Source organism: Vespa mandarinia, chromosome 20 (assembly GCF_050613455.1).
Source record: "Vespa mandarinia isolate Hongniang chromosome 20, ASM5061345v1, whole genome shotgun sequence".
In the NCBI taxonomy this organism is placed as follows: Eukaryota; Metazoa; Arthropoda; class Insecta; order Hymenoptera; family Vespidae; genus Vespa; species Vespa mandarinia.
Genome location: NC_140829.1, coordinates 1,252,000 through 1,276,668, shown reverse-complemented (window position 1 = coordinate 1,276,668; position 24,669 = coordinate 1,252,000). Strand labels below are relative to the sequence as shown.

Here is a 24,669-nt window from a genome sequence, read left to right as displayed (position 1 = left end):
CTCGCTACGAGCTGACCAATCAAATCTACGTAAATGCGTAGAAGTTGATCACGTGATCGTTCACTGATCGGAAATGTTCCTTGGCCGGCCATTTCCGTCTTCTCAAGATCTGTCAGCCATTGTCGCTCTGTTTGCCGGGTTGGGAAAGGTACGTGTCCTTGTTTTTTAAAATGTAGAAGAAATATTAGTTTTTCATCTCTTTCTCTTTCTCTCTCTATCTCTTTCCCTCTCGTGCTCGAGTTAGCAATGATACGTCATCTTTATAAGCTATTATTGAAATTTGATATTAATCTAGTTTTCAATTGTGCAGATCTTCTAAACAGAGTTGACATCGATTAGTTGGAAGGATAATTGTACGTTGCAGAAAGCTACTACTGCTTGTTCAAACATTTGAAATGTACACCACAGCGTATAGCAACCAAACAAGGTAGACTTTGTTTCTAAATAATTACAAAAGTTGATAAAATTTGTAAATATTAATTTGTTAGTTACTAAAAATTTATTTGCTAAGAGTCAATGACTGAATTTTTTTATACTCGACTTGTGTCAGCCATTTTGTTAGACATAGTTCCAAATGACGATTCGTTTGGTAGCATTATACTTCTATTCAAGAATCAAATATTATTATTTTTGGTTAAACTATGCAATGAATTGTTGTTTACAAAGACACCATATTGGTGTACACGTGAAATAAAATTTTCATTTGTTTTTTTTGTTTTGTTTATATTTGAAAGTAATCACTGCAAAATATGCATAAATATTATATATGTATTATATATAAAAACTAAAATGTAAATCGTATATAAAAATATATTTCCAAAGTGAGAGTAATAACTGTCGTACAATGATGAAAATAATAGATTCATTAAAACATTGATGAAATATTGCTCAATCTAAAGGAATTGCATTTGTTTATTTATTTATATTAAGTAACTAAAATTTGTATTTGCTAGTTATAGGTCGAGGGGAAGTAGAGATTTTAGTAATCGAAATGGTGGAGGTACAGCATATTGGAATGGTCAGCAACAAACTCAGAAAGAATATAATGGAAAGAAACAAAATCAGAAAAAAATACCAGGAGATTTATTAAAGAAACCTAATTGGGACTTAGCTACACTTCCAGTTATTACAAAGAATTTGTATATTCCACATGTTAATGTTTTAAATCGAACATCTGAAGAAATTAATAAATTTCATGCTGGGAAAGAAATTACTGTTAAAGGAAATAACACTCCACCTCCAATTCAAGCTTTTGAAGAAAGCAATTTCCCAGATTATGTAATGGAGGAGATAAAGAAACAAGGATTTGCTGAGCCTACTGCAATTCAAGCTCAAGGATGGCCGATCGCTTTAAGTGGACGTGATATGGTTGGCATTGCTCAAACTGGTTCTGGAAAAACTTTAGCGGTATGTACATTTTGTAGTCTTCAATTTCTTGTTATTGTAATTTTTTTTTTGCTTATTTTAATCAAAAATAGTTTTACAAAAAAATTATTATAGAAGTGAACCTGATTTATAATTTGCATCGGTTATCTGCATGTGATAAATTATAATATTATTACATTTTGATAATTGTTTGGGAAGATTACTAAAATATATTATCTATTGATTTTTCTTTTCTTTTTTTTTCAGTACATCCTTCCAGCAACTGTACATATTAATAATCAACCTAGATTGAACCGAGGTGATGGTCCAATCGTTTTAGTCCTTGCACCAACCCGAGAATTGGCTCAACAAATCCAATCAGTAGCTAAAGATTTCGGTTCTTCGTCATGCATTCGAAATACGTGCATTTTTGGAGGTTCTCCGAAGGGACCACAAGCACGGGATCTTGAAAGAGGTGTTGAAATTTGTATCGCTACACCAGGAAGACTCATTGACTTTTTAGAAAAGGGAACTACGAATTTACGAAGATGCACATATCTTGTTCTCGATGAGGCTGACAGAATGTTAGATATGGGATTTGAGCCTCAAATAAGAAAGATAATAGAACAGATTAGACCAGATCGTCAAGTTCTTATGTGGTCAGCAACATGGCCCAAAGAAGTACAAGCACTTGCAGAGGACTTTCTTACCGATTACATTCAGATTAATATTGGTTCGTTGACTCTTGCTGCAAATCATAATATTCGTCAAATCATTGAGATTTGTCAGGAACATGAAAAAGAATCAAAACTATCCAATCTATTGAGAGAGATCGGTGGCGAACGTGGAAGCAAAGTTATTATTTTTGTTGAAACGAAAAAGAAAGTAGACGATATTACAAAGTCTATTAAACGAGAAGGTTGGTCAGCGATTTCTATTCATGGTGACAAATCACAACCTGAACGAGATTACGTCTTGTCTGAATTTAGAAATGGAAAAACTATGATTTTAGTTGCAACCGATGTTGCTGCACGTGGCTTGGATGTAGAAGATGTCAAATACGTTATTAATTTCGATTATCCAAATAGTTCGGAGGATTATATTCATAGAATAGGTCGCACTGGACGTTGTCAAAGTGCAGGAACGGCTTACGCTTACTTTACTTCGAACAATGCAAGACAAGCTAAAGAATTGATATCTGTTTTGGAAGAAGCTGGTCAAGTAATAAATCCTCAATTAGCAGACATGGCTAATTCTATTAGAAATCAATTTGGCAAGGGTCGACAACGTTGGAGTTATGGTCGCTTTACCAAGGATAACAATTCTGGTGGAAGTCCTAGAAGTAACAATAGTCCAACAATAAACAGTTGGCAAAATCATCAGACTCAAACCAATCAACATCAAAGCGTTACAAATCCAGAAAGGATGAATATACGCCAACAAAATGGTTATCAAACCACTCGTCAGAGCACTTATCAGCCGTCTGTTTATCAACAACAGCCACATCCACAACAGCAGCAACAACAACAACAACAGCAACAACAACAGCATCAATCGCATCAACAACATCAACAACATCAACAACATCAACAACATCAACAGCATCAACAACATCACCATCAGCATCAGCATCAGCATCAGCAACAGCAACCGCAACAGCAGCAGCAGCAGCATCAACAGCCGCAACAACGTCAGCCTAATAACAATTATCAAGGCGGATATCAATCTAATGGTAGTGCTTGCCAACCAGGATATCAAAATAATAATGCTCTCCGATATCCAAATAGAACGGGCTATCAAGGAAATCGTTATAACAGTAGGCAAAATGGATATAGTGGTGGTCAAAACGGTCAAAATGTATATTCAATGCCGCCTGCGTTTATCATGCCATCGGGTGGACACACCGATTCCGGAATTCAGAGTCTCGTCAATAACAAGTTCTTCCAAACGAACCGACCACCGCCGAATACAGGAGCTTGCGCTTATCAATCGATGGGATACGGCCAATTCCAGGCTGTGCCGCCATATGGTTATCCTTATCCGCCGACGCAGGTGCAGCAGTGACGTCTTAGATGCAAATCAGCGGCCATTCGAGCTAAGTAAAGTAATTTCTCAATTATTCATTTCTATTTCACCAACAATATTTATCGATTTGTGTCGAATGGTGGGTCTTTTTGGGTAATATTCTTAATGTACTTTGTTTCTTTCGTACTCGCATGAAATGAAGCCGATTTACGAGGAAACGATTTACTTTTCCTCTCGCTCATTTTCCCTCGCTTTCTTTTGACCAAACGGAAAAAATTATTTAAAATCGAATTGTGCGATTTTAACATATAGGTTTCCGGGAAACCTATTATGTAAGGGAAAATTCATAATATTTTTTAACGAACACAGTTGAATCGGAAATTGTTCTACATCAAAGCGAGATATTTATAAAAATAAAAAAAAAAAAGAAAAATAAAAAGAGACAAAAAGAAAAATCAAGAAATCGATTCGACTAGGTGGGGCTCATTTCAAGCGAGTATCGAGTAATAAATATCTCTTTAGCGACGATAGATGGTAAAAAAATCGGTTATATAGCTTACTGATCGCGAACGTAGTTAACAATGGTCACATCTCTTTATGGTAATTTAACGATAATCTTCTCTCGCGATAACTATATATATATATGTATATGGTTATATACATGTATAAACAAACAAAAACTTACCTGTATGCTATTCTGAAATGCACGAAACATATAGAAGGGGGGGATGGGTAGAGTCAATAATTTATAATTTATTTAATACTTTGCGTATATGCAGGTGATGCTCTTCAAAATGTAAGGCCTTTTGCATAAAAATTAAGCCGTGCACCCTTGCAATTGAAATACGATATATATATAAAAAGAAAAAAGGAAAAAAAAGAAAAAGAAAGGAAAAAGAGTGAGAAACTTTAACTCAAGATGTAACTTTCCTAAGAGACAAAAGAGAGAATGGAAAAGTACGATTGAGGATAGGGAATGGAAGGAAAAAAAAAAGAAAAGAAAAGAAATAAAAAAGGATGTATTATTATATCATTATAAAAATATATCGTGCTTCGATGGATCCTTAACGTTATTATACACAGAGGCAGCAAAGGGGGGGTATGGGTTTTTAGGTGTTAGAAGTAATTGAGCGCGTAGTCACTATGGCTGTGCACTTCGGAACAAAGTTCGATATCTTATTTTTATATATATATATCAAAAATAATTTGTTGTTAAGCCAACGAATGATTATATGAAACATTGTTGTTTGATGTTTATGCAATTGGCCACCGAGTGGTCTTGCCTTTGCGCGTCATCGTACGGGGCACGCGTTGGTTAGCCGCAATTCAAGAGAATTTCAATCGTACATGTTTTTTAGTTTGCGTGTCGAAATCTTTCATCACTTTCACTTCGGGAAAAAAAAATGAAAACGAAAAAGAAAAAGAAAAAAGCAAACAAAGGGACACTACGACATTTTTATTACTAATGTAAATGTTTGATAAACTGTATGAGGTATGCCACTACCTTTAACGTAGTAGGTTATAAGTGTAACAAAATATGAAGGTAAGTGTTGTAGCGTTAAAGTTACTCTAGCGAATATCGTATTAGATTCGCGCGACAGCATGGGAGGCAAATTTTGCAAACCTGCGGATACTCGATAAATGTTTGCGCTCGAGACAAAAGTATTTGATTGAGATAATAAAGGGGAAAAAAGAAAACAAGACAAAACAAACAAACAAACCAGGGAAAAGGGAGAAAAGTAAAAAAGTCGATTAAAATAACCGAAAGGGAGAGTCTCTTGCGGATAATATATTATCATGATTCATGACAGTTACTCGCGGAATTTCTTGTTCTTCTATTCTTTTTTATTTTTTTTTCTCTTTCTCCCTCTTTCTCTCTCTCTCTCTCTTTTTCATTCTCTCTTTATTTTCCTTTTCATTTTCTATCTTTTTCAATTTTTCTGAAATCGCAACTCATTACTTAATTACGCACAATATTAAAAAAAAAAAAAAAAAAAAATGAAAGAAACATCTTATAACTATAGTGCTTTGCCATTTTATTCGATATCATCATGTCCTTATATTGAGATCATTGATGACTTACTTCGAATTTATATTATCGTGCCATTATATCGATGGTCCTCTTTAATTATTGACACGACTATCAATATAATTTTTTTTCTTTTCTTTTTCTACGCGCTGATGGCAAAGACTTGAAAATCTTAGAAAGATCTCTCTGATTTTTTTTCTTTCTTTCTTTCTTTCTTTCTTTCTTTCTTTCTTTCTTTTCCATTTCATCGATCTGATCGCATATTGCGCGTTGAATCGAATAGTTAGTATATGAATAGAAAGCGAATATTGTGAGTATAAAAAGCTCTTAACGTTTTCGCATATTTGCGTGTACCCTCTGTTGATGTTTAGTAATTATTTAATTCATTCATTTAATCGTAAATGTATTATTTTTTATCTTTTCAAACGATCGATACATACGATAAAGTAAACGTTTTGTCGTAAATTCGTATATACAGTCTCCGTCCTATAATCTTTCGGTACTTAATACGATGGTAAACATTGAATGTATCGAACAAAGCATTTCCAACTAATGTTGCGTTATAAAAAAATAAATAAATACGAAAAATGGTATTTGATCTATCCCAACATTTAAAGCAAGGAGGATAATACTAGTGATAGAAAATTATGTTTTTCACGATACGATTTTTGGTATCATAGGTAAATATCGTGGAATTTTGAGAAGATAGAAATTATACCAGAATATGTGTTTTCTATTTGCTTACCTTTTATTAAAAGTTATTCACAACAATCGTGTTCCCGTTTATAGTCGTTGTTTTTGCTCGTATCTTTTTTTTGTCTTTAACGTCATCGATTAATCTCATTTTCTTTTTTTTTTCTTTGTCTGTTTTTCTGTTTTCCTTTTCTTATCTTTTCTTTTTTTCCGATATTTAAGTTGATAGTGGGTGCACGCGTAAATCTGTGATATGTAAGATTTGTAGCGTATTAATAGATCTACTGTTCTGTCATGCATGATGATTAAAGTAGGAGACGTATATCTCATCGGTTTTTTCCTGACGTGGGTAATACCATATCATATATCTCGGTGACATCCATCGCAGCCTATTATTATCAGTAATACAGAAATTATGGATAGGTAATTTTACTGTCTAAGATATTGCAACATCTGCAAGTACATATTGATTCGTCGTTTATATAGGGAACAGTTATTTCAGTTAGTCTTTTCATTATTTAGTAATAGACGTCGTTTAGAAGTTTCACATCTTGTATGATGATTTACGATCGTTGTTTATAAATTCGTGCTTGAAAAGAAAAATAAGAAAAAATAAAAAATATCTTAGGCAGTAAAATCAAATGATGGGCCCCTTACTGCATGATAAAGAAAGAAGTGAAAAATGAAAAAAAAGAAAGCAGTATTTTTGTGAATTCAATATGAAGGGCGTTCGATTGCACTCGATCGTTTAATAATACTATCATCGTTTTCGACTATACGAAGAATCATTATTTTTCTTCGGATATATTAAATCATATATCAAGATCTCTCTCTCTTTCTTTCTTTTTCTCTCTTTTTCTCTCTTTCTCTTTCTCTTTCTCCGTTTCGGACATTACTTCGCATAATCGGAAACGAATACGTTTTAAACGATCCAGTTTAATGTGACACCCTTTATATACAATATCTTCGACGCGTTAAGCGAATAATAAAGTCGGGTAATGACATAATACGTCATATGTTTAATTATCATTGAATCGTCGTACTTGGGTGAATTCATACGTGATTTTTCATGCTTCATTTAAAGCAAACGGTTATTCTTTAAGCAAGATATTCTTTAAATCTTCACAAAGAAAGAATTTAAGGATTTCTCTTCCGTATGTCGCGTAAGGTTACATTTTTTTGTTGGTTATTTCCTTTTTTTTTATATATGTATATATATATATATATATATATATATATATATATATATATATATTTGTTTTTACGTTTAACAGATTCACATCGATATATTTCTCGTGCCCTCTTTGTTAAGGAAAAAAAAGAAAAAAAAGAAAAAAAAAAAGAAAAGAAAAAGAAAAAAGAAAAGAAAAGAGAAATCTCTAATGGCCCAACACGATGGCCCATTTAAAATATATTTTAAGCATTAAACGAATAACGCGAGTACCGTTAACGGTGGTTGCATCTTGTACATATATAATCGGAGAGGGACGAAAACGGTCTGTATTATATGACACGGTAACGAAACTTACAAATTTTAGTTAAGTTCACAATTATAGATAATACAAATATTTGGTTACGTCTCTTTGCGAAAGATACAGGAATACGTATGTACGTACGAAGATCGCATTCTTCCCCCATTATACATTTTATGGATGAGAGCAAAATAATTTAAAGGGGGGAGAAAGAAAAGAGTTGAGAGGCTTCTATTAATTAATATAACCAAAGCATTAGAAGTATCAGAAAAAAATAATTAAATCTTTGTTGATTGTATAAATGTCATCAACACACATTTTTTTTTTCTTTCTTTTTTTTTTTCTTTTTTTTCTTTTCTGTTGCTTTTGAAGTTAGAATAATAGAAAAGTTTCGAGTTTCTCTTTAACACATTAAAATCACCATGAAAATCACCTCCTATCGATTGAATATTGTTTATTATTTACATTGAGTTATTTTATTATTTATATTATTCTTCTATTGATGAATCTCAGTTGGATTTGATATAATTTTGCATTATTTACAATTAATGCATGTCGGGTATAGGTGATATAAATGGGTTAATATATTTACATTTTTAATATACTAAGGACCACGTTTATTGTAATAAAAGAAGCATAACATGTCGAGCAAAATGCAGCAATAAGCAATTGAATAATTCGACATTTCCCATCCTTATTCTTAACTCTTAACAGTCGAAAGATTCTATGGTTGATACTATTATAGTCACTTACAATTAACGTGAAAGAGCGGATAAATAAATATGGCGAAAAGAATGTGTTAAAGATCTTTTTATTTCACGTGAGCCTCATTGCAATTTATGTTTTGTAAGAACATCTGAAATCTTTATGGGAATAATAATTTGCCCCCTTAAAAAAAAAGAGAAAAAAAAAGGAAAGAAAGAAAACGTAGGAAGGAATGCGATATAGTTAGAAAAGCAAAGTGAACAGAGTACATTTACTGAAAAAGATTATTTTCAAAAGGTTATAGAAGAGAAACTTTTTGAAAAAAGGTGACACGTTTATTAAACCGTCCAAGTCATCTTGCTGTCACCTCATCATTTTTGTTTATCTTACAAATAACAATGAGAATAATATTCTCCGTTTACTGTCTCTTAGTTTTATGTTTTCTTTTCTTCTCTCCTTCTCTCTCTCTCTCTCTCTCTCTCTCTCTCTCTCTCTCTCTCTCTCTCTCTCTCTCTCTCTCTCTCTCTCTCTCTTTCTCTATCTGTCTATCTGTCTGTCTGTCTGTCTGTCTGTCTCCTTTTTTTAAATATTTTTTTAGATTACATCGCGGCAACAACGAGCAACGTTGAAAACGGGCTTTCTTAGGATACTAGGTCGTGGGTCCGTTCCCCGGTATCACAATTAATACGATGAAATATAATAAGATGATATTGATTTTTACCGAATATTCCATCGCGCAGAATATATCATCAGTGATCACATCGGTTTACGTGAAAGGACGGAAATTATACAGGGCCTTAAAAAACTGAGTGTATCGCAATGTTTTCCTTATTCGAAAGGTGAACTTATTGGGGATGATTTTTGATCTCGCTGCTTCGTGTGCATTTTTTGAATGTTTTCTTATTTACAAAGGAAAAAAAGACGATACGCGGCGTTTAAAAACGTCTTATCCTCAGACATTCAGTATATGGTAGCGATGGTGGTCGACCCATGCATCTAGAAAGATTGACGATTATTAGCTTTCGAAACACGAGTACCTTTGTCATATTAAATGCTGAGCGCTGTGATATCGCGTACATAAACATTTTAGTGTTGTAAACGTAAATACACATATTGTAATGTTAACGAATATTATCTCCTTTATATACGAAGACTGAATCTCTCGCCAACTTATGAATAACAAGTTTAGCCAAGCACAGGTGACACGTTCATATATCATATATATATGTGTGTATCCGAATGCCTATTTGTATATTATTAGTTTACAATATCGTGTCCTACGCGGTGGTTGGACGTGCCAGTACTGTTATGTTAGTTTGATGAAGAGAATGCGTGTTTATATTGTGCGTCGCACTCGACGAACGGAACTACTCAATTCTGCAATTCTCTCTTTGAGGTTGGGTCCAATTTTGTCAGCGTTCAATACTTCGTTATATACGGTGATTCATTGTTGATTTTCGCGATTCTATTTTTAAATTATCCATAAAAAACGTACGGATCACGTGTATACAAAGAAAAAAATAAATAAATAAAAACTACACGTTACATTTGAAGAAAAAAGTAAAATCGAATACATGGACGAATTTTTAACTCCCATTCGTATTCTTCTTCGTGCTTCATTCGAATCTATCGACACTAGTTGTAGGATAGTTGGCATACGAGAAGAAAGCAAATGAGCTTTAATTCAGTCCGTTCTATGTATCAAGGGATAATTATTATAAAGAAATTAAATAATCGCATATTCTAATATTCTTTGTTATAATATTTTATAAAACTAAATATTCATTTTGACGGATGTTCAAAAGCAATCTCAATCTGAGAGGATGCGGTCGAGTAGTAGTCTGTAAAAAGAAAAAGAAAAAAAAAAAAGAAAAAAAAACTGAAAAAAAAAGAAAAAAAAATAAATAAACAAAACCATGAAGTCTGGTATTGTGAGACGGATTATGCCGGATTTGCATATGCGTTATCGCAGCATTAGCAATAGATGTATCATTATTCTTTATATATATATATTTTCCCTCGACAATCTCGTTGGGCGAAAGTAATTTGGGACAGAATTCGCATTGATTCATATTCTTCTCTATTTTATTTTCTTCATTTTTTTTGTTTTTTTTATTTCGTTTTTTTTTGTTTTTTGTTTTGTTTATAATAAACCCGTAGAAAATCGTAATACGTTATGCAACGTAATTATAATACCTCTTTCGCGATAAATTCACAATGTTTATTAAGATGATATTGTTATAACAGTTATGATCCATCGATTTTGTTAATAAGGAGTTAGAGTTATTCGAGATTCAGACTAAAAAGGGGATACAATGTTGTTGCGGGTTAAGTTGAATTCTGTCGTAGAATCTTGCTCGGGAGACTACGGATTATCTTGTAATCTAAAAGTAGAGAAAATATACATATACATTTAAATGGCATTCCTTGTAGTTCGAACATTTTATATTTAAGAGACCCTGAAACGTGCAGGGTATTTTGTTATCTACGTAGGTGTCTGCCTCTTCTTTTTTCTCATTTATCTTATCCGTTCTCTAAATTTTAGAGAGCATCCCCTTTCTTAAACTAAGAATCTGGGCACCCCCGTGAGCGCTTCTAAAGAGCAAATTGAGTAGTCGAAGTGATAAAAATTAAGTGTCGCCAATAAAGTTATAAAAAAAAAAGAAGCGACATTTCATTTGCGAAAAGTATAATCGTATTTTACCCGACCAACGATTAATACTACGTAACGTGTAAAAAAAAAAGTAACGCGTTTTTCTTTGAAGAGCATTATCGTCGATATTTCAACTTAAAATTATGCCGAGCTTGGCATTATTTTCTTTCTTCCTGTTAATGTATTTTCTTGTGTTCGTGCTTAATGATAATGATAATAATTAGTGTTACACGAATTAGTGAAAAGTAATGCGAAAGAATGGCCAATTAGAAAGCTTATCGATGTTTTTCAATATTACTGGATGAAATTCTAAAGTGCTTGTGTGTTTCTACAAAACGATTTGAGATTGTATGTGTACACCCTATTGAGGTTAATTAATAACGATAATTTTATCGTTATGTATAATTAATAATATAATAATTGATAAAGGAATAAAATATGTTACAGGAATAGATGAAATTATAAATATTGACTATCAGAGTTCTCAATTTCTATCATAAAGGTTCGAGATTGGAAAAATCTCACTTATATGTAAAAACACGTAACCTCAATTTTTTCACAAATAAAAAATAAAAAACGCAATACACTTAGAATTTAATGTGATACTAAGTAAAAACATCGGTTGATTTGATTTATAGTTTATCAATATTCTTAACTAAAGCGTTAAGAATAATCATTATCATTGTTACTTTGTGTATATTATACGAGTATTATACAGCGCCAATGATGTACAACACACTACCGTACAGACAAACACATTTCGTTCTTTATGTTATTGTACGATTTCATAACGCGCCGAATTATTAAGATTATTAGATTAAAACTTCGATACGTAATTTGGTGCTCTGTAGCAAAGCGAGAGCTTATAGAAATTTCTATGTTTGAAAAATACTCGCACTTATCGCATAGTATAATAATCCGTTAATTCGATCCGTTCTTTTTATATTACGTTTGCGCATATAAACGAATAATATCGCCATTAAGTTACATTGAAAACTAATTTCTTTGATACTTTTATTGTTATATTATATTTATTTTCTTATTTCAATACACATTTAAATATAATCTGAAGATATAATAGTTCGATAGTTGAAATGAAACCGATCATAGAAAAATATTATTTTTGTTCGATTTGATCAAAAATCTGTTATCTGATTTATTAACCAAGTTACTCTAATTTATCTTGTGTATTTCTACAATTAAAAATTTACAAAGATGAATATTGTAATATCGTAAAAACTCCAATGAGTTAGAATATTGTTTTTTTTTTTTTTCTTTTTTTTTTTTTTTTTTTTTTTCTTCATTTTAATTTAACGTAAATTACACGACCTTACGTGCGTTTAAAACAAATTAACAATTTTAAGATGATATACATAATATTTAGTTGGAAAGATGTATCAAGAATATGTTTGTAAATTTATACGGTGTTATTGATTTTCTTTATTTATATTTTAGTCCAACGTGCTACTATCATTTGATTTGTTTTTTTTTTTTGTTTTTTTTTTTGTTTTTTTTTTATCAACATATACACGATATATTTAAATTATCATTTAAAAATATATCGTGCAAAACATTCCGCCATAAAATTTTAATTGAAAAATCAATAACTTCGGTCTTTGTTCAAGCTATTACTTTTCCTATTTGTATAAGTTTAATAGATTTATTCATTTTTACGCACGTATCGCTTTTGTTGTTATACTACTCGCTCGTATGTAAATGTGTTTCACTTTCATATATTATATTACATATACTTTGATACATTAAATTAACTTTCAAATGTCCTAAAGTACGATACTAATTAATTTAGTTATGTAATATAATCGACGAAAAGAAAACGGTACGAAGAATTTCTTAATGTGGCAAATAAATATATATTAAAATGAAATTATTATTTAAATATTGAAATATAATGTGCTAAGTTGTCGTACTATGTAAAAAAAAATAATAATAAAAAGAAAGTAAATCTATATAATAGATACGCGAGAATAATACTATGATAAAACTTGTACGTCATAAGCATTATTTTCTTTCCGTTGTAAGGTCAAAAATGTTATGTAAAAATTACGAAACATTAATATGAATCTAACGCAACGTTCTCTTAAATATATAAACGTATATAAAAGCAACATTGACATTACACACATACGCTCGTGGTTTTGTTTTTATATTGTCGACTTATATATTCTTTGCAAAAAAAATATTTTCGAAAGTAAAAATAATTGAAAACAATGTGTCGTATGAAAGATAAAGCGTATCGTTGATGTTGTTTAATAATAAAAGAAAAAAAAGTAAGAATGCGATTATACAATGAAATCTGGGTGACAAATAGAGAAACAATTCAGTATTTCATTAGAAAAGTGCATAACTTGCGCGTTTTAAATATAAATCGATATTCTAGTCAGAATTGTTTCAACAATTTTCATGAAAAACTTTGCAACGTTTAAAGATAGTGCTCAATATTACGAAACGCAAGTTCATTTTTCTTTTTCATAATCATGCTGGCACTTTAAATACATATAATAATATTAACTCGTGATATGTTATTTTTTAATAACGTAAAAAATATAATATTTAAAAGACCGTAACTTTATTCATTTATAGTTATAATATTGCAAATAACAATTACAAATGATACTACATTTTTTGTATTTGATAATGTTTTACGAAAGAAAATGAAAATGTATAAAAAAAGAAAAAAAAGGAAAGTGGAGTTTGAGCATAAATCATCAAGTTTCGGCGGAAGCAGTAGTACTTATAATGAAAGAGAAAGTGGAAAGAAAACAGTTTATTTATTTCATTTTTATTACAATCTAAGTTTAGTAATATATTCTTCTCTTCTACACTATATGCAGTCAGAACATACTACTTGAATTATTTACAAAGAAATAGTCGAAAATGATGACATTCATTGCAAATAAATTGAAAATGTATTTATACTTATTCTTATGCTATCTAACAAGTATTTAATAAAATTATCATCTTTGAGTTAGTAAAAAAAAATATATGATAGCTAAACAAAAATGCATGAAAAGTAAAACAAGTGAAAAGTGTTATGTATATTCAGATTCTCTTCTGTAGGTTTCATTAATGTGCATTTCTTGTATGTTATACAGTATTATGATAAAAAAAAATTAAGAGAATAAACATTCAAATAGTAAAGCAGCTTTTTTCATTTCATTTACTTTCCAAGAGGTCCAAATAATCCCACAATTTGACGAGTATTATCGTCATCACGAGTGCAACCACTATTATGAGGTAGGTGCGTTATTGTCGTGTGTATTGATAATATTAATACCATTGTTTATCAGATTATTTAAGTAAGATACTTGTGCAAGATTTTTACGAGCTTCATACATGCGATATAATATTGGACAATCTAAAGAAGCACAATCAGGATCATCTCGTCGCCCTACGCACGAGTAACATACCTGAAGGAAATAATTTATCTAACGTAATATATATATATACAAACTTCTCTTACTCTCCCATTACATAAGAATAATTCGGAATAAAAAAAATTTCATGTAATAATAATATCAAATGTGATTTACACTTACTTCATTAAATTGCTGATATGTACGTTCCAACCATCTTATCTTTTCGTAAAATGCGAGGATTGTTTTGTCAGGTTGTGTCATACATTCTGAACAAATTTCATTAGTAGACTGTTCTCCACAAACATTACATATAGTAGTATTAAAAAATTGACAAATCGTAGATTTTTGATTTTTCGTATTTAAATAGTCTAATTTATCGAATGATTGTCGATGAGATATCTCTTGATACCTGTTTAAGGATTTAATTATATACAACTTATAATATTACATAATATTTGAAACTTATTTTATCGTGATTATATCATGAATATTTTATATAACTTACCAGTTGTTAACATCGATACCAAATAAATTAAAACACCGATTTAGAGGTGGTATAATAACTTTTGTTATATAATAAATAGAATTTGGATATAAACCAGGATCGCACATTACTTCCCATGGTGTACGAACGCAATGGATTAATGCTTGATTCGGTGCACCAGCAACAATAACATAGCGCACACGTTCGCCAGTACGGGGTATTGCACGAGGATCCTTGCGCATTAATCTGCGTGTTAATTCTAATGCTGGGACAACAGCATTTTGTTTGTAACCATTTAAACCACGAAATTCTTTAGCAAATGTTAAATCCTCAATCGAGACTCGTCTGCATAAAATTTTATTAAATTGTCGGAGAATGTACATTTTTATTAAAGAAATATCTGAAGTATCAAATAATATTTTCAATGATCTTTCAAGAATCTAAAAGAATAGTTAATGATACGGTAATTATGAATTTGTAAATTTACTTCAAAATAAACAAATATTATGATTTATTCTTTTGATATAATATACCTTTGAAACGGCAAAACATCCATCTCTACGTACAGTCTCAATACCTTTTGCAAAATATTCAGGATTTTTTTGATCAGAAGTTTCATACATATATCCGCAATAACGCTTTTTTGTCTAAACAATAAAAAGCTCGTTAACTATCATTTTTATATTTAAAGAATAATAATAATTAATTACTATTTACCTGCAAAATAGATGGCTGAAGGATTTTTTCGAATTTTAATTTTATAGGAGGTGGATTAGCAGCTGTAACAGTATCCGCAATATCAGCTCCGATTTTGAAAGCTTCTGTTCGTGATTTTCCAGGTAATAGGATAAATAAAGAATCTGTATCTCCATAAACTACTCTAGCACCCCATCTAGATGTAGACTCCACAATTTTTATAGCACGCTCAAGAGTTTCTCTTCCTTTGCTAACTACACTATCACCTATCTTTGAACATATTAAAATATAATAATATTCATCTTATATGCTTTTTTTTATCTATTTTTTGCCTATTTCATATACCTCAATGCATGGCATTCTGCCACTAAAGTTAGCAGACGTATAACCATATGTAACATTTGCTATCAACTTTAGACCTAATTGTTGCGAATGAAGAATACGCTGAAGATTATTATTATCGGATGAATGAAGTTTTATCGAATTCTTTACCATTATACGAGTATTTAGTATTTCTTCAAGCATTCTTGGTAATATGCCTTTGCGTACTTCAGATTTTACAAAAGCTACACCGTTGGGCGCACAATTGATTTTTCCTTGTAACTTTAAAAGAGTATTTCTTTTAATTTTTAAAGTTGTTGCGCCAAACACAAATGGTACAGATCTAATGCATATTTTATATTGTAAAAAATTAAATTTAATTGAAATAAATATTAATTATTTTTTGGGTTTCTTACTCACTGGCCTAAGTGTTCAATGCGACCTAAACATGTAGAAAAGCAGTAATTATAAGCAATTATAATGCTTGGATATAAACTTTGAAAGTCAAGAACTATCATTGGATCTGTATAAAATTTAGACTCTGGTTCCATAATCAAAGGTAATGCTGCTGGGGCACGCATTTTAGCTCTTTGTTGCACAGAAGGTGATACAGCAATAAAATTTAAGGGTTTTGCAAGTCTTAACATCATTGATTCGACGCGAAACTGAGAACCTCGTGAAAATACTTCATAAAATTGTATTCCGAAGAGTCGTGCATATTCACTCGTTCTACCTGCAGACATTATAAATATTAAAGAATTTATGGCATTTAGTAAATTACCAATAAAAGAAACATACAAATTTATTTTACCAATAATATCTAATTGAGAAAGAATTCTTAAATTTCCTGAAACTCTTATAACATAATGATCGATTACTCTACTTTTTATTGCAATATTTGAATGTTTCCACCATTTAGTTAATGTTTTATAGTTTTGACATGAAATTCTTTCTTTCATCACATTGTACATAATGCTTTCAAATGTATAACTTGATAATGCTAAAAGAATATATATATATATATATACAATATAATTCATTTATTAGTATACTATTAATTAAAAATGATACTTATTAATTATTACAGTAAAATATAATTTTTATATACCTATTTCATGTCTCATTATCCTCCAGACATTCAAAAATACGCGGCCAGGTATCCGTATTTCTGAATCTTCCTTAAAGAACATTTGGGATCCATAAGAAGATGAAATATTTGGAGTTCTTGAAATGTATAAAGGAAATAGTTTAAAGCCCATATTTAAAGCTCTTTGAAAGATATAACCCCAAGATAAAACTTCGACTTCCCAACCAATTAATATATCAGGATCACAACGACGAATTAATGTAACTAAATTATTTAATAAATCTTCCTCACTTTCTACATATTGTATCAAAGTTGGAATAAAAGGAATGTGAGAATTAATGAAACCTGCTGACTGTTCGCTGGATAAACGTACAACAATTGCTCCTGTAATGATATTTAATTTTAATAAAAAAGGATCTACTATAAATGTAAATAAACTTAAAATCGTACCATATTCCATTTGCTTTACATCAGAAGAAATTGGAACATCATTTTGAATAGCATAAAAAATTGCTTCTATAGGATCATGTTGTGGATCAGGTATGAAATCTTCACGTGTAAGAATATGTACTTCCAAAGAAAGTATTGTTATATATTGGTGCTAAATAAATTTTATAAATATTGATTTAACTGTTAATAAATAATAACTTACATTCGAAATTAAATATAAATTATTTACCATAGTTACAGTTCTAGAATGCTGAAGATTTTCATGTGAGGCACTGCCGATTTTTTCATTTAAAGAATATTCTATCTGTCCATGAGAAATTCCTAGATATTGTGATACTTTATTGTATTTATGTGATAGTATATCATTAGATGTGTTTTTTGGTGTATTCTTCTTTAATGAATTTGAATTACTAGAAGAAGATTGTCTACTTGTAGAAGTATTATTGCCGTCAACTATACAGATGCATGCAAAAAAAAAATTTAATCATTAATTCTCAAAACTTATATGTATATATAATAAAATAGACCATAATATTTATGATAGATATAATTTAATGATAGTAATTTTATTGTATAAACATTCTTACTTTGTTGATTTTTTATAGACAGACACTGCTTCAATTTCAACCATGCTTGAACAGATTTTGCTTGTGGAGGTTCCAAAAGAGTTCGTATCGTTAATAAATTATAACCTGCAAGGACTCTTTTTATATGATTTGACTTTATGTTTGATCCAGAAGGATAAAATTCGTTTACTTTCATTCGTCGCCATAATTTAATTCCTGTAATTCCCTTCAAACAGGAATTAAACGAAGCAATCACTGGTATATTGAAATTATTAGATGAAATTTCTTTTTGCTTAATTAAATCAAACTTATTACTAAAAAATGGTTCTGCTCGAGTGCTTTTGAAAATACCGTATATAGCCAAACTTTGTAATACACGTTCTCGTGTAGGTGGGTTAAACTTTGTTGTAATTGTAAGCGAAACTTTTTTTGTTTGACTGACAACAGTATAATTGGACTGCAAAGTTTGACTTTCATTTCTTATTTTTTCTTCAATATATTGTGTAAATGTTGTATTGTGTATATTTTTTTCTAGATCGCTTTCAGGAATATTTAATTCATTAGTTTGAAATGATAAATCAGCGAGAACATCAGTTTTGTTATTTTCATATCTGATATCTGATGCCTTTTGTTGATATTCTCTAGACAGACTTTTAATATCTGGATTATATTGAGATACACTAGGTTCAGTTACATTACCTGTAAAAATAATACGTATTAAATATTTATTTTGATACTATATATTATATTATCTTTTCTAATGCTTTTTTACATTTTTTTCTATATATATTCTTAATAAGTTACATTTTAGATCATCTGATTCAGAGAATACCAATTTCTTGGGACTTATGTTACAATTCCCCTCTATAATCTTGGAACTTATTACATTTTTATTGTTGAATTTTAATGTTTTTGGAGAACTAATAATTAAATTTAATGGTGAGTAATTTCGTGATGAATTTGAATTTTTTTTTGATAGTCCTTGCTTACTACTCTTTGGCTCATACATTTGTTTTTTTAAATCTTCATTACTCATATTCTTAGATTTAATAAGTTTATTACTGTTAAGGGTTTTAAGATCATTTGTTCCTTCTTCCTGTACAATATCAACTACAGTTTGTTTAGTAGATGATTTATAGCGATTATAAGTACAAATACGTTTTTCTTGATCATCCAAAATGATTTTAGATCTGAGCAAGGGATCTACTGCAGTAAAAACTAAATGATTTTTATCAGAAAGTGCTGAAGATGATGCAATCTCAGGATTTTGTTTGTTAACATGTAATTGTTCAACATATTCCATTTTTGTTTTCTTAGATTGTGATTTATTCGGTACATTATTAATATTATCGCATTGTGTATTTGTCCTTTTTCTTTTTTTAGATTTTGGACTTTTTAGAAAATCATTAGCACCATCAAGTTGAGGACAAGTTAATATACTTAAATTCTTATCATGTTCTGTTTGGATATCTTCTTCATTTGATTTATTTGATTTTTCTATTAATGTATTTGATAGATTTTGACTAAGCCTAGTCAGGTCCAGATTTGTAAAATTCAACTGCTCATTTTCATCATCTTCATAGTCAGATAAGACTTTATTATCCTGTTCTGAATATTGAGATCCTAATATACTATCATCATCTATTATTTTTTTAACTTCATCATTTTCTGATAAATCAGCTAATATTTCCACTAAGTCCATATCATCTTCATTCACTACAATAAAATAAAAAAATATAATTAAGAATATCTTTAACAGAGCAATAAATGGCTATCGACTTATTAATTATTATTAAAATATCATATTTTCAATATTTACAAGAACTTGTTTTGCTAGCTTGATTCTCGGTTGAAAGAGTTTCTAATAAAAAATATGAAGGCAATTCTTTAAAGTTATCATGTTTTGTTTGTTCTTTTTCATATATTTTTTGTGATGAAGATGGAGTAATATGATTTACAACCCATGAAGCATTTAATATATCATCATCCTCCTGTGCTTGCAATGGATAAGAAGTTTCTGTTAAGTTTGATAAAGTTACAGTCTCATTCTCCTAGAAGAAATAATAAAATATATGTATTTATAAATGATTTGAATTGTATATTATATAATAATATATATTTATAACTATAAAAATATATTTATGTAAAAATACTGATATACTTGTAGAATGTCTTGAAATTTTTGAAAGATTTGTTGCTCTTGATAATTATCATTAACAGTTGGTAGTACAGTTCGTTTCTCTGGATTTTTAGAATATAATAATTGTGACTTAACATTTTCCAAGCCAGCTTGAAGTCTTCTTATTTTTTCCTCTTTCCAAATTTCAGCAAGACCAGGATTTAATTCCATACCTTTACCTATTATTTCTGGATTTAATATATTATCTGCTTGTGTATCTACTTCTAAGGCACATATTGTTTGACGAATAACAGACATAGGAAGATATTTTTGTGAATCAAACGATTCTGAATTATGCATTTGATTTGTTTCTTCTTTTGTAGTTAAAAATGAAGACCAGCGATGTTTAATTTTTTTTATATTTATAAGATTCATACCATACAAATTATAATCTATCATAAATTGTAAAATAAATGGAATATGTGCTTCATGTGGTTGTAACTTCAGATTGCAAATTACACCATCCTGAAATTGAAATTTTATATTATACTCATATTATAGCAAGTAAGAAATACTCATAATATATGTGTGAATATTTATTATAATATATATAAGTTTATAATCATATTAATGAAATACCTACTTGCAATAAATCTGCTACTTTCTTTATAATAAATGGATTATAAAAATAAATTTTAAAGAAAAGATATTCTGTTTCATGATATCCATAATATGGACTGTAAAATATTAAAATGCAATTGTTATATTAATAAATTATTAATATTTCAACTATATTATGTTATATATAATATATATGATATATTTTTTTTTCTTTTAAATTGAAAATTCCCTTACATTCCACGAACTAATTGTATTTTGTAAACATGTTGAGTATTACATGTTGTTTTTCCTGATGATACATTAATGGCATTATCTATTGACGAACTTAATCGATGCATAAAACTATTTATATTTTCTTTGATGGTACATGGTACATATATATATGGAAATACACCATGTATGTGTAAACATGTTTTTTCTCCTGAAAGTAAAAACATCAGATAACAATAAATTATATTACGATAATTATTTACAAATGACAAAACTTCAGAAAAATACTCTTGTAATGAATATTGAATAAACAATAATAACAAACAAGTAAATTCAACCTGTTAAAGTTGAACCAAATATTCTAATCACAGGTACATGTTTAATTTCATTGCCTCGAAATTCTGAAAACGTGGGATCTAATTCAGGAATGGGATTTGTTTGATAACTATCTATTGTTAATATTCTAACTGAAAACATGGTTTAAGATTATATCGTTATAATGTCACTATAAAGAAAAATCGTTCTAAAATTGCATTGAAAAACTCATTTTATTATATGACGTCTTTACATCAAATATGAAGATACCGCACTTGTTATGTCACATGATGTTATTCAGAAACAGACCATAGCGCTATTAGTAGTAGGAAATAAAATTGATAATTGGTTCTCATATGGTAACAAAAATAAATAAAAAATAAATGAAATAAAAAAAAAACCTGTAAATAAAAAAAATTAAACTAAATTAAATGTATGAATTTAATAATCAATATTATTAAAAATTTATGAATATGATGTTGTTCAAGAGCGTATTAATTCTATCTAATTACTCAATCGAAATCAGTTGAATGCTAGAATTTCTCAAAGAATAAATACTAAATTGTGGACGATTTTTTTCGTAAATATTCACGAACATTTTACTTTATGTAAATTAATCTGATATAACATGGTTGGCTTGAATGCATGGTAACGAATTCCATGAAGGTAGTAAAGAGGGGGAAGACTGAAATTATTCGATAGTGCGTGCAGTATGAGATGGCGTGGGGTAGAGTCAAGTTTAGTTGATTTTATTGCGATTTATTGTTGATATTTTGTACTTTTAACAAATTGATTGTCATATCAATTGTTCATAACTTCTTTTCATTGATTAGTCGAATTTTCAAATTTTGAAAAAGATGTCTTCAAAACTTCCCTATAAAATTGGTAAGTAATAATAAAAAAAATTTATGAATATATCGGTACCTTTATAAACACGTGCTTTTTTATCACGGAACAATGATTTTGTAGTTATTATATAGAAATTTAAACAATTACACTATCATAAAAAAATCTATATTCTATTTATAATCTAAATTAGAATATATATGTATAAAGTTTTATTAAATCCTTTTTTCCTCCATTATATATACGTTTTTTCAGCATAATTGTATGTCGAATTATTTTAATATATATAATATTGAAAAGTTTAAATAAAATATGTGATAATGAATTGGAAACAAAAAAATGTGTAAATTTGTGAACTATTATATCATCAAGTTATAATATAATGCATGTTTTTTTTATTATTTAACTCTAATTTCTTATATAAATAATCTCTTGTATAATGTTTTTTTTATAAATTTATATTGGAATATTTATTGTATAAATGCATTATATCATAATATATCAAGCTATAAATAAGACATATGTATACATAATAAATAAGGTAATTCAATTACTATTTTACAATTTTAAATATATAAAAGAAATGGAAATTTTTGCTTTGTAAATGTAAATTAGGGTTCATGATCTGTAGAACTTTTTTTAAAGTGATCTATTAACATTTTCATTCAACATTTTGTTACTTTATTGTTGCAGCTGACATATCTCTGGCAGAATGGGGTAGAAAAGAGATAACTCTAGCAGAAAATGAAATGCCTGGTCTTATGGCAATAAGACGAAAATATGGTCCATCTAAAGTATTGCAAGGAGCTCGTATTGCTGGTTGTCTTCATATGACTGTGCAAACTGCTGTTCTTATTGAAACTTTAATAGAGCTTGGAGCAAATGTAAGCTTCAAGTAAAACTTAATAGTAATAATCCTTGAATATACAGTTTATAATTTATCTTATAAATATTAATTTTTGCAAATCTTAACAAGATTTAATCACAAGCTACAAACATATTTTTTTGTGTTACTGTGGCTTCTTATCATATCAATAGTATAAACTTTGACCCTTTAATAGAATCACAATATTATAACAAATCAAGTTTTAGAATATTATAATATATAATATTAATATATAATATTATAATATATATATTTCAATAAAAATTATGTTCAAAGAGATCTTTTATTGCAATTAAGGTACAATGGTCATCTTGTAACATCTTTAGTACACAAGATCATGCAGCTGCTGCTATAGCAAAAACTGGAGTACCTGTTTATGCATGGAAGGGTGAAACAGATGAAGAGTATCTATGGTGTATAGAACAAACCTTGATATTTGATGATGATAAACCTTTAAATCTAATCCTTGACGATGGTGGTGATCTTACAAATCTTGTACATACTAAGTTTCCACAGTACTTAAAAGATTGTCGGGGTATATCAGAGGAAACTACAACTGGAGTACATAATCTTTATCGTATGATGAAGGAAGGAACCCTGAAGGTGCCTGCAATAAATGTTAATGATTCTGTTACAAAGGTTTGTTGTATATGTATTTAATCTTTAAAGTTTATAATAATATAATATAATAAATTCTTACAATGATATGTTTTTTATTTCAGAGCAAATTTGATAATCTATATGGATGTAGAGAATCTTTAATTGATGGTATCAAAAGAGCAACTGATATCATGATTGCTGGGAAAGTGTGCGTGGTAGCAGGATACGGAGATGTTGGTAAAGGATGTGCACAAAGTCTTAGAGCATTAGGTGGCCGCGTTGTTATTACAGAAATAGATCCCATAAATGCATTACAAGCAGCCATGGAAGGATATCAAGTAAATGTTGAAAATATTAATTAATTTGTTATAAATGTCCCATTTTTAAAGTTCCAAAATTTTATCATAAATAATTGCATTATTTTTTTCAGGTAACTACAATGACACAAGCATCAACAATAGGTCAGATTTTTGTCACTACTACAGGATGTAAAGATATAATTTTAGGTGAACACTTTTTAAACATGTCAAATGATGCTATTGTTTGTAATATTGGACATTTTGATTGTGAAATAGATGTTGCATGGTTAGAAAAGAATGCAGTCAGTAAAATCAATATTAAGCCTCAAGTGGACAGATATACTTTGAAAAACAATAGGTAGTTATTCAGTTGAATATTAAATATAAACAGATAAATATAATGGAATACAACATATAATGAATATACTGAACTATTAAAAATATTTATATTCTAGACATATCATTTTACTCGCAGAAGGTCGTTTAGTTAATTTGGGATGTGCCACGGGACATTCTAGTTTTGTCATGAGTAATTCTTTTACAAATCAAGTATTAGCACAGATTGAATTATGGAGTAAATCTGGATCTTATGCCATAGGCGTCCATATGTTACCAAAGAAATTAGATGAAGAAGTTGCAGCACTACATCTCAATCACCTTGGTGTAATGTTAACCAAGTTGACAGCAGAACAATCTAAATATCTTGATATTCCTGTAGAAGGTCCTTATAAGCCCAATCATTACAGATATTAGCCCTTTTGCAAACATTCTTTATGTACTTGGACAAAGACAATAAAACAAAATATTAATATCTTAGCAATTTTTCTTATATATACAATATATACACACG

General features: G+C 29.4%; 3 protein-coding genes across 10 annotated transcripts; 2 read left to right on the top strand and 1 right to left on the bottom strand.

The window, feature by feature from the left end:
• Positions 1–73: 73 nt before the first annotated feature.
• On the top strand, positions 74–15,720 carry LOC118447293 (uncharacterized). Of its 5 annotated transcripts, none has more exons than XM_085663018.1 (5): positions 74–148; positions 311–427; positions 954–1,407; positions 1,633–3,469; positions 15,568–15,720. In XM_085663018.1, exons 2-4 carry the CDS (start codon positions 396–398, stop codon positions 3,427–3,429), a joined length of 2,283 nt encoding a protein of 760 aa, XP_085519144.1. In that variant the 5' UTR covers positions 74–148; positions 311–395; the 3' UTR covers positions 3,430–3,469; positions 15,568–15,720. The 5 variants fall into 5 exon arrangements, with proteins under 5 accessions (XP_085519144.1, XP_085519145.1, XP_035734989.2 ...); XM_085663019.1 differs by having other exon boundaries at positions 1,633–3,464; positions 15,568–15,713; XM_035879096.2 differs by lacking the exon at positions 15,568–15,720 and adding an exon at positions 8,888–14,718.
• Positions 13,527–21,842, bottom strand: DNApol-zeta (DNA polymerase zeta catalytic subunit). Of its 4 annotated transcripts, none has more exons than XM_085663013.1 (18): positions 21,785–21,842; positions 20,898–21,084; positions 20,686–20,779; positions 20,085–20,567; positions 19,743–19,974; positions 18,728–19,639; positions 17,945–18,622; positions 17,587–17,810; positions 17,358–17,508; positions 16,929–17,291; positions 16,632–16,820; positions 16,241–16,553; positions 15,845–16,163; positions 15,521–15,769; positions 15,337–15,450; positions 14,825–15,243; positions 14,500–14,728; positions 13,527–14,370 (listed from the first exon to the last, which is right to left on the bottom strand). In XM_085663013.1, exons 2-18 carry the CDS (start codon positions 20,999–21,001, stop codon positions 14,191–14,193), a joined length of 5,253 nt encoding a protein of 1,750 aa, XP_085519139.1. In that variant the 5' UTR covers positions 21,002–21,084; positions 21,785–21,842; the 3' UTR covers positions 13,527–14,190. The 4 variants fall into 4 exon arrangements, with proteins under 4 accessions (XP_085519139.1, XP_085519138.1, XP_035734951.2 ...); XM_085663012.1 differs by lacking the exon at positions 21,785–21,842 and adding an exon at positions 21,212–21,511 and having other exon boundaries at positions 15,992–16,163; XM_035879058.2 differs by lacking the exon at positions 21,785–21,842 and adding an exon at positions 21,212–21,508.
• On the top strand, positions 21,729–24,630 carry Ahcy (adenosylhomocysteinase). The gene is made up of 6 exons (XM_035879110.2): positions 21,729–22,073; positions 22,728–22,918; positions 23,218–23,559; positions 23,643–23,858; positions 23,951–24,177; positions 24,275–24,630. Exons 1-6 carry the CDS (start codon positions 22,046–22,048, stop codon positions 24,570–24,572), a joined length of 1,302 nt encoding a protein of 433 aa, XP_035735003.1. The 5' UTR covers positions 21,729–22,045; the 3' UTR covers positions 24,573–24,630.
• Positions 24,631–24,669: the final 39 nt, after the last annotated feature.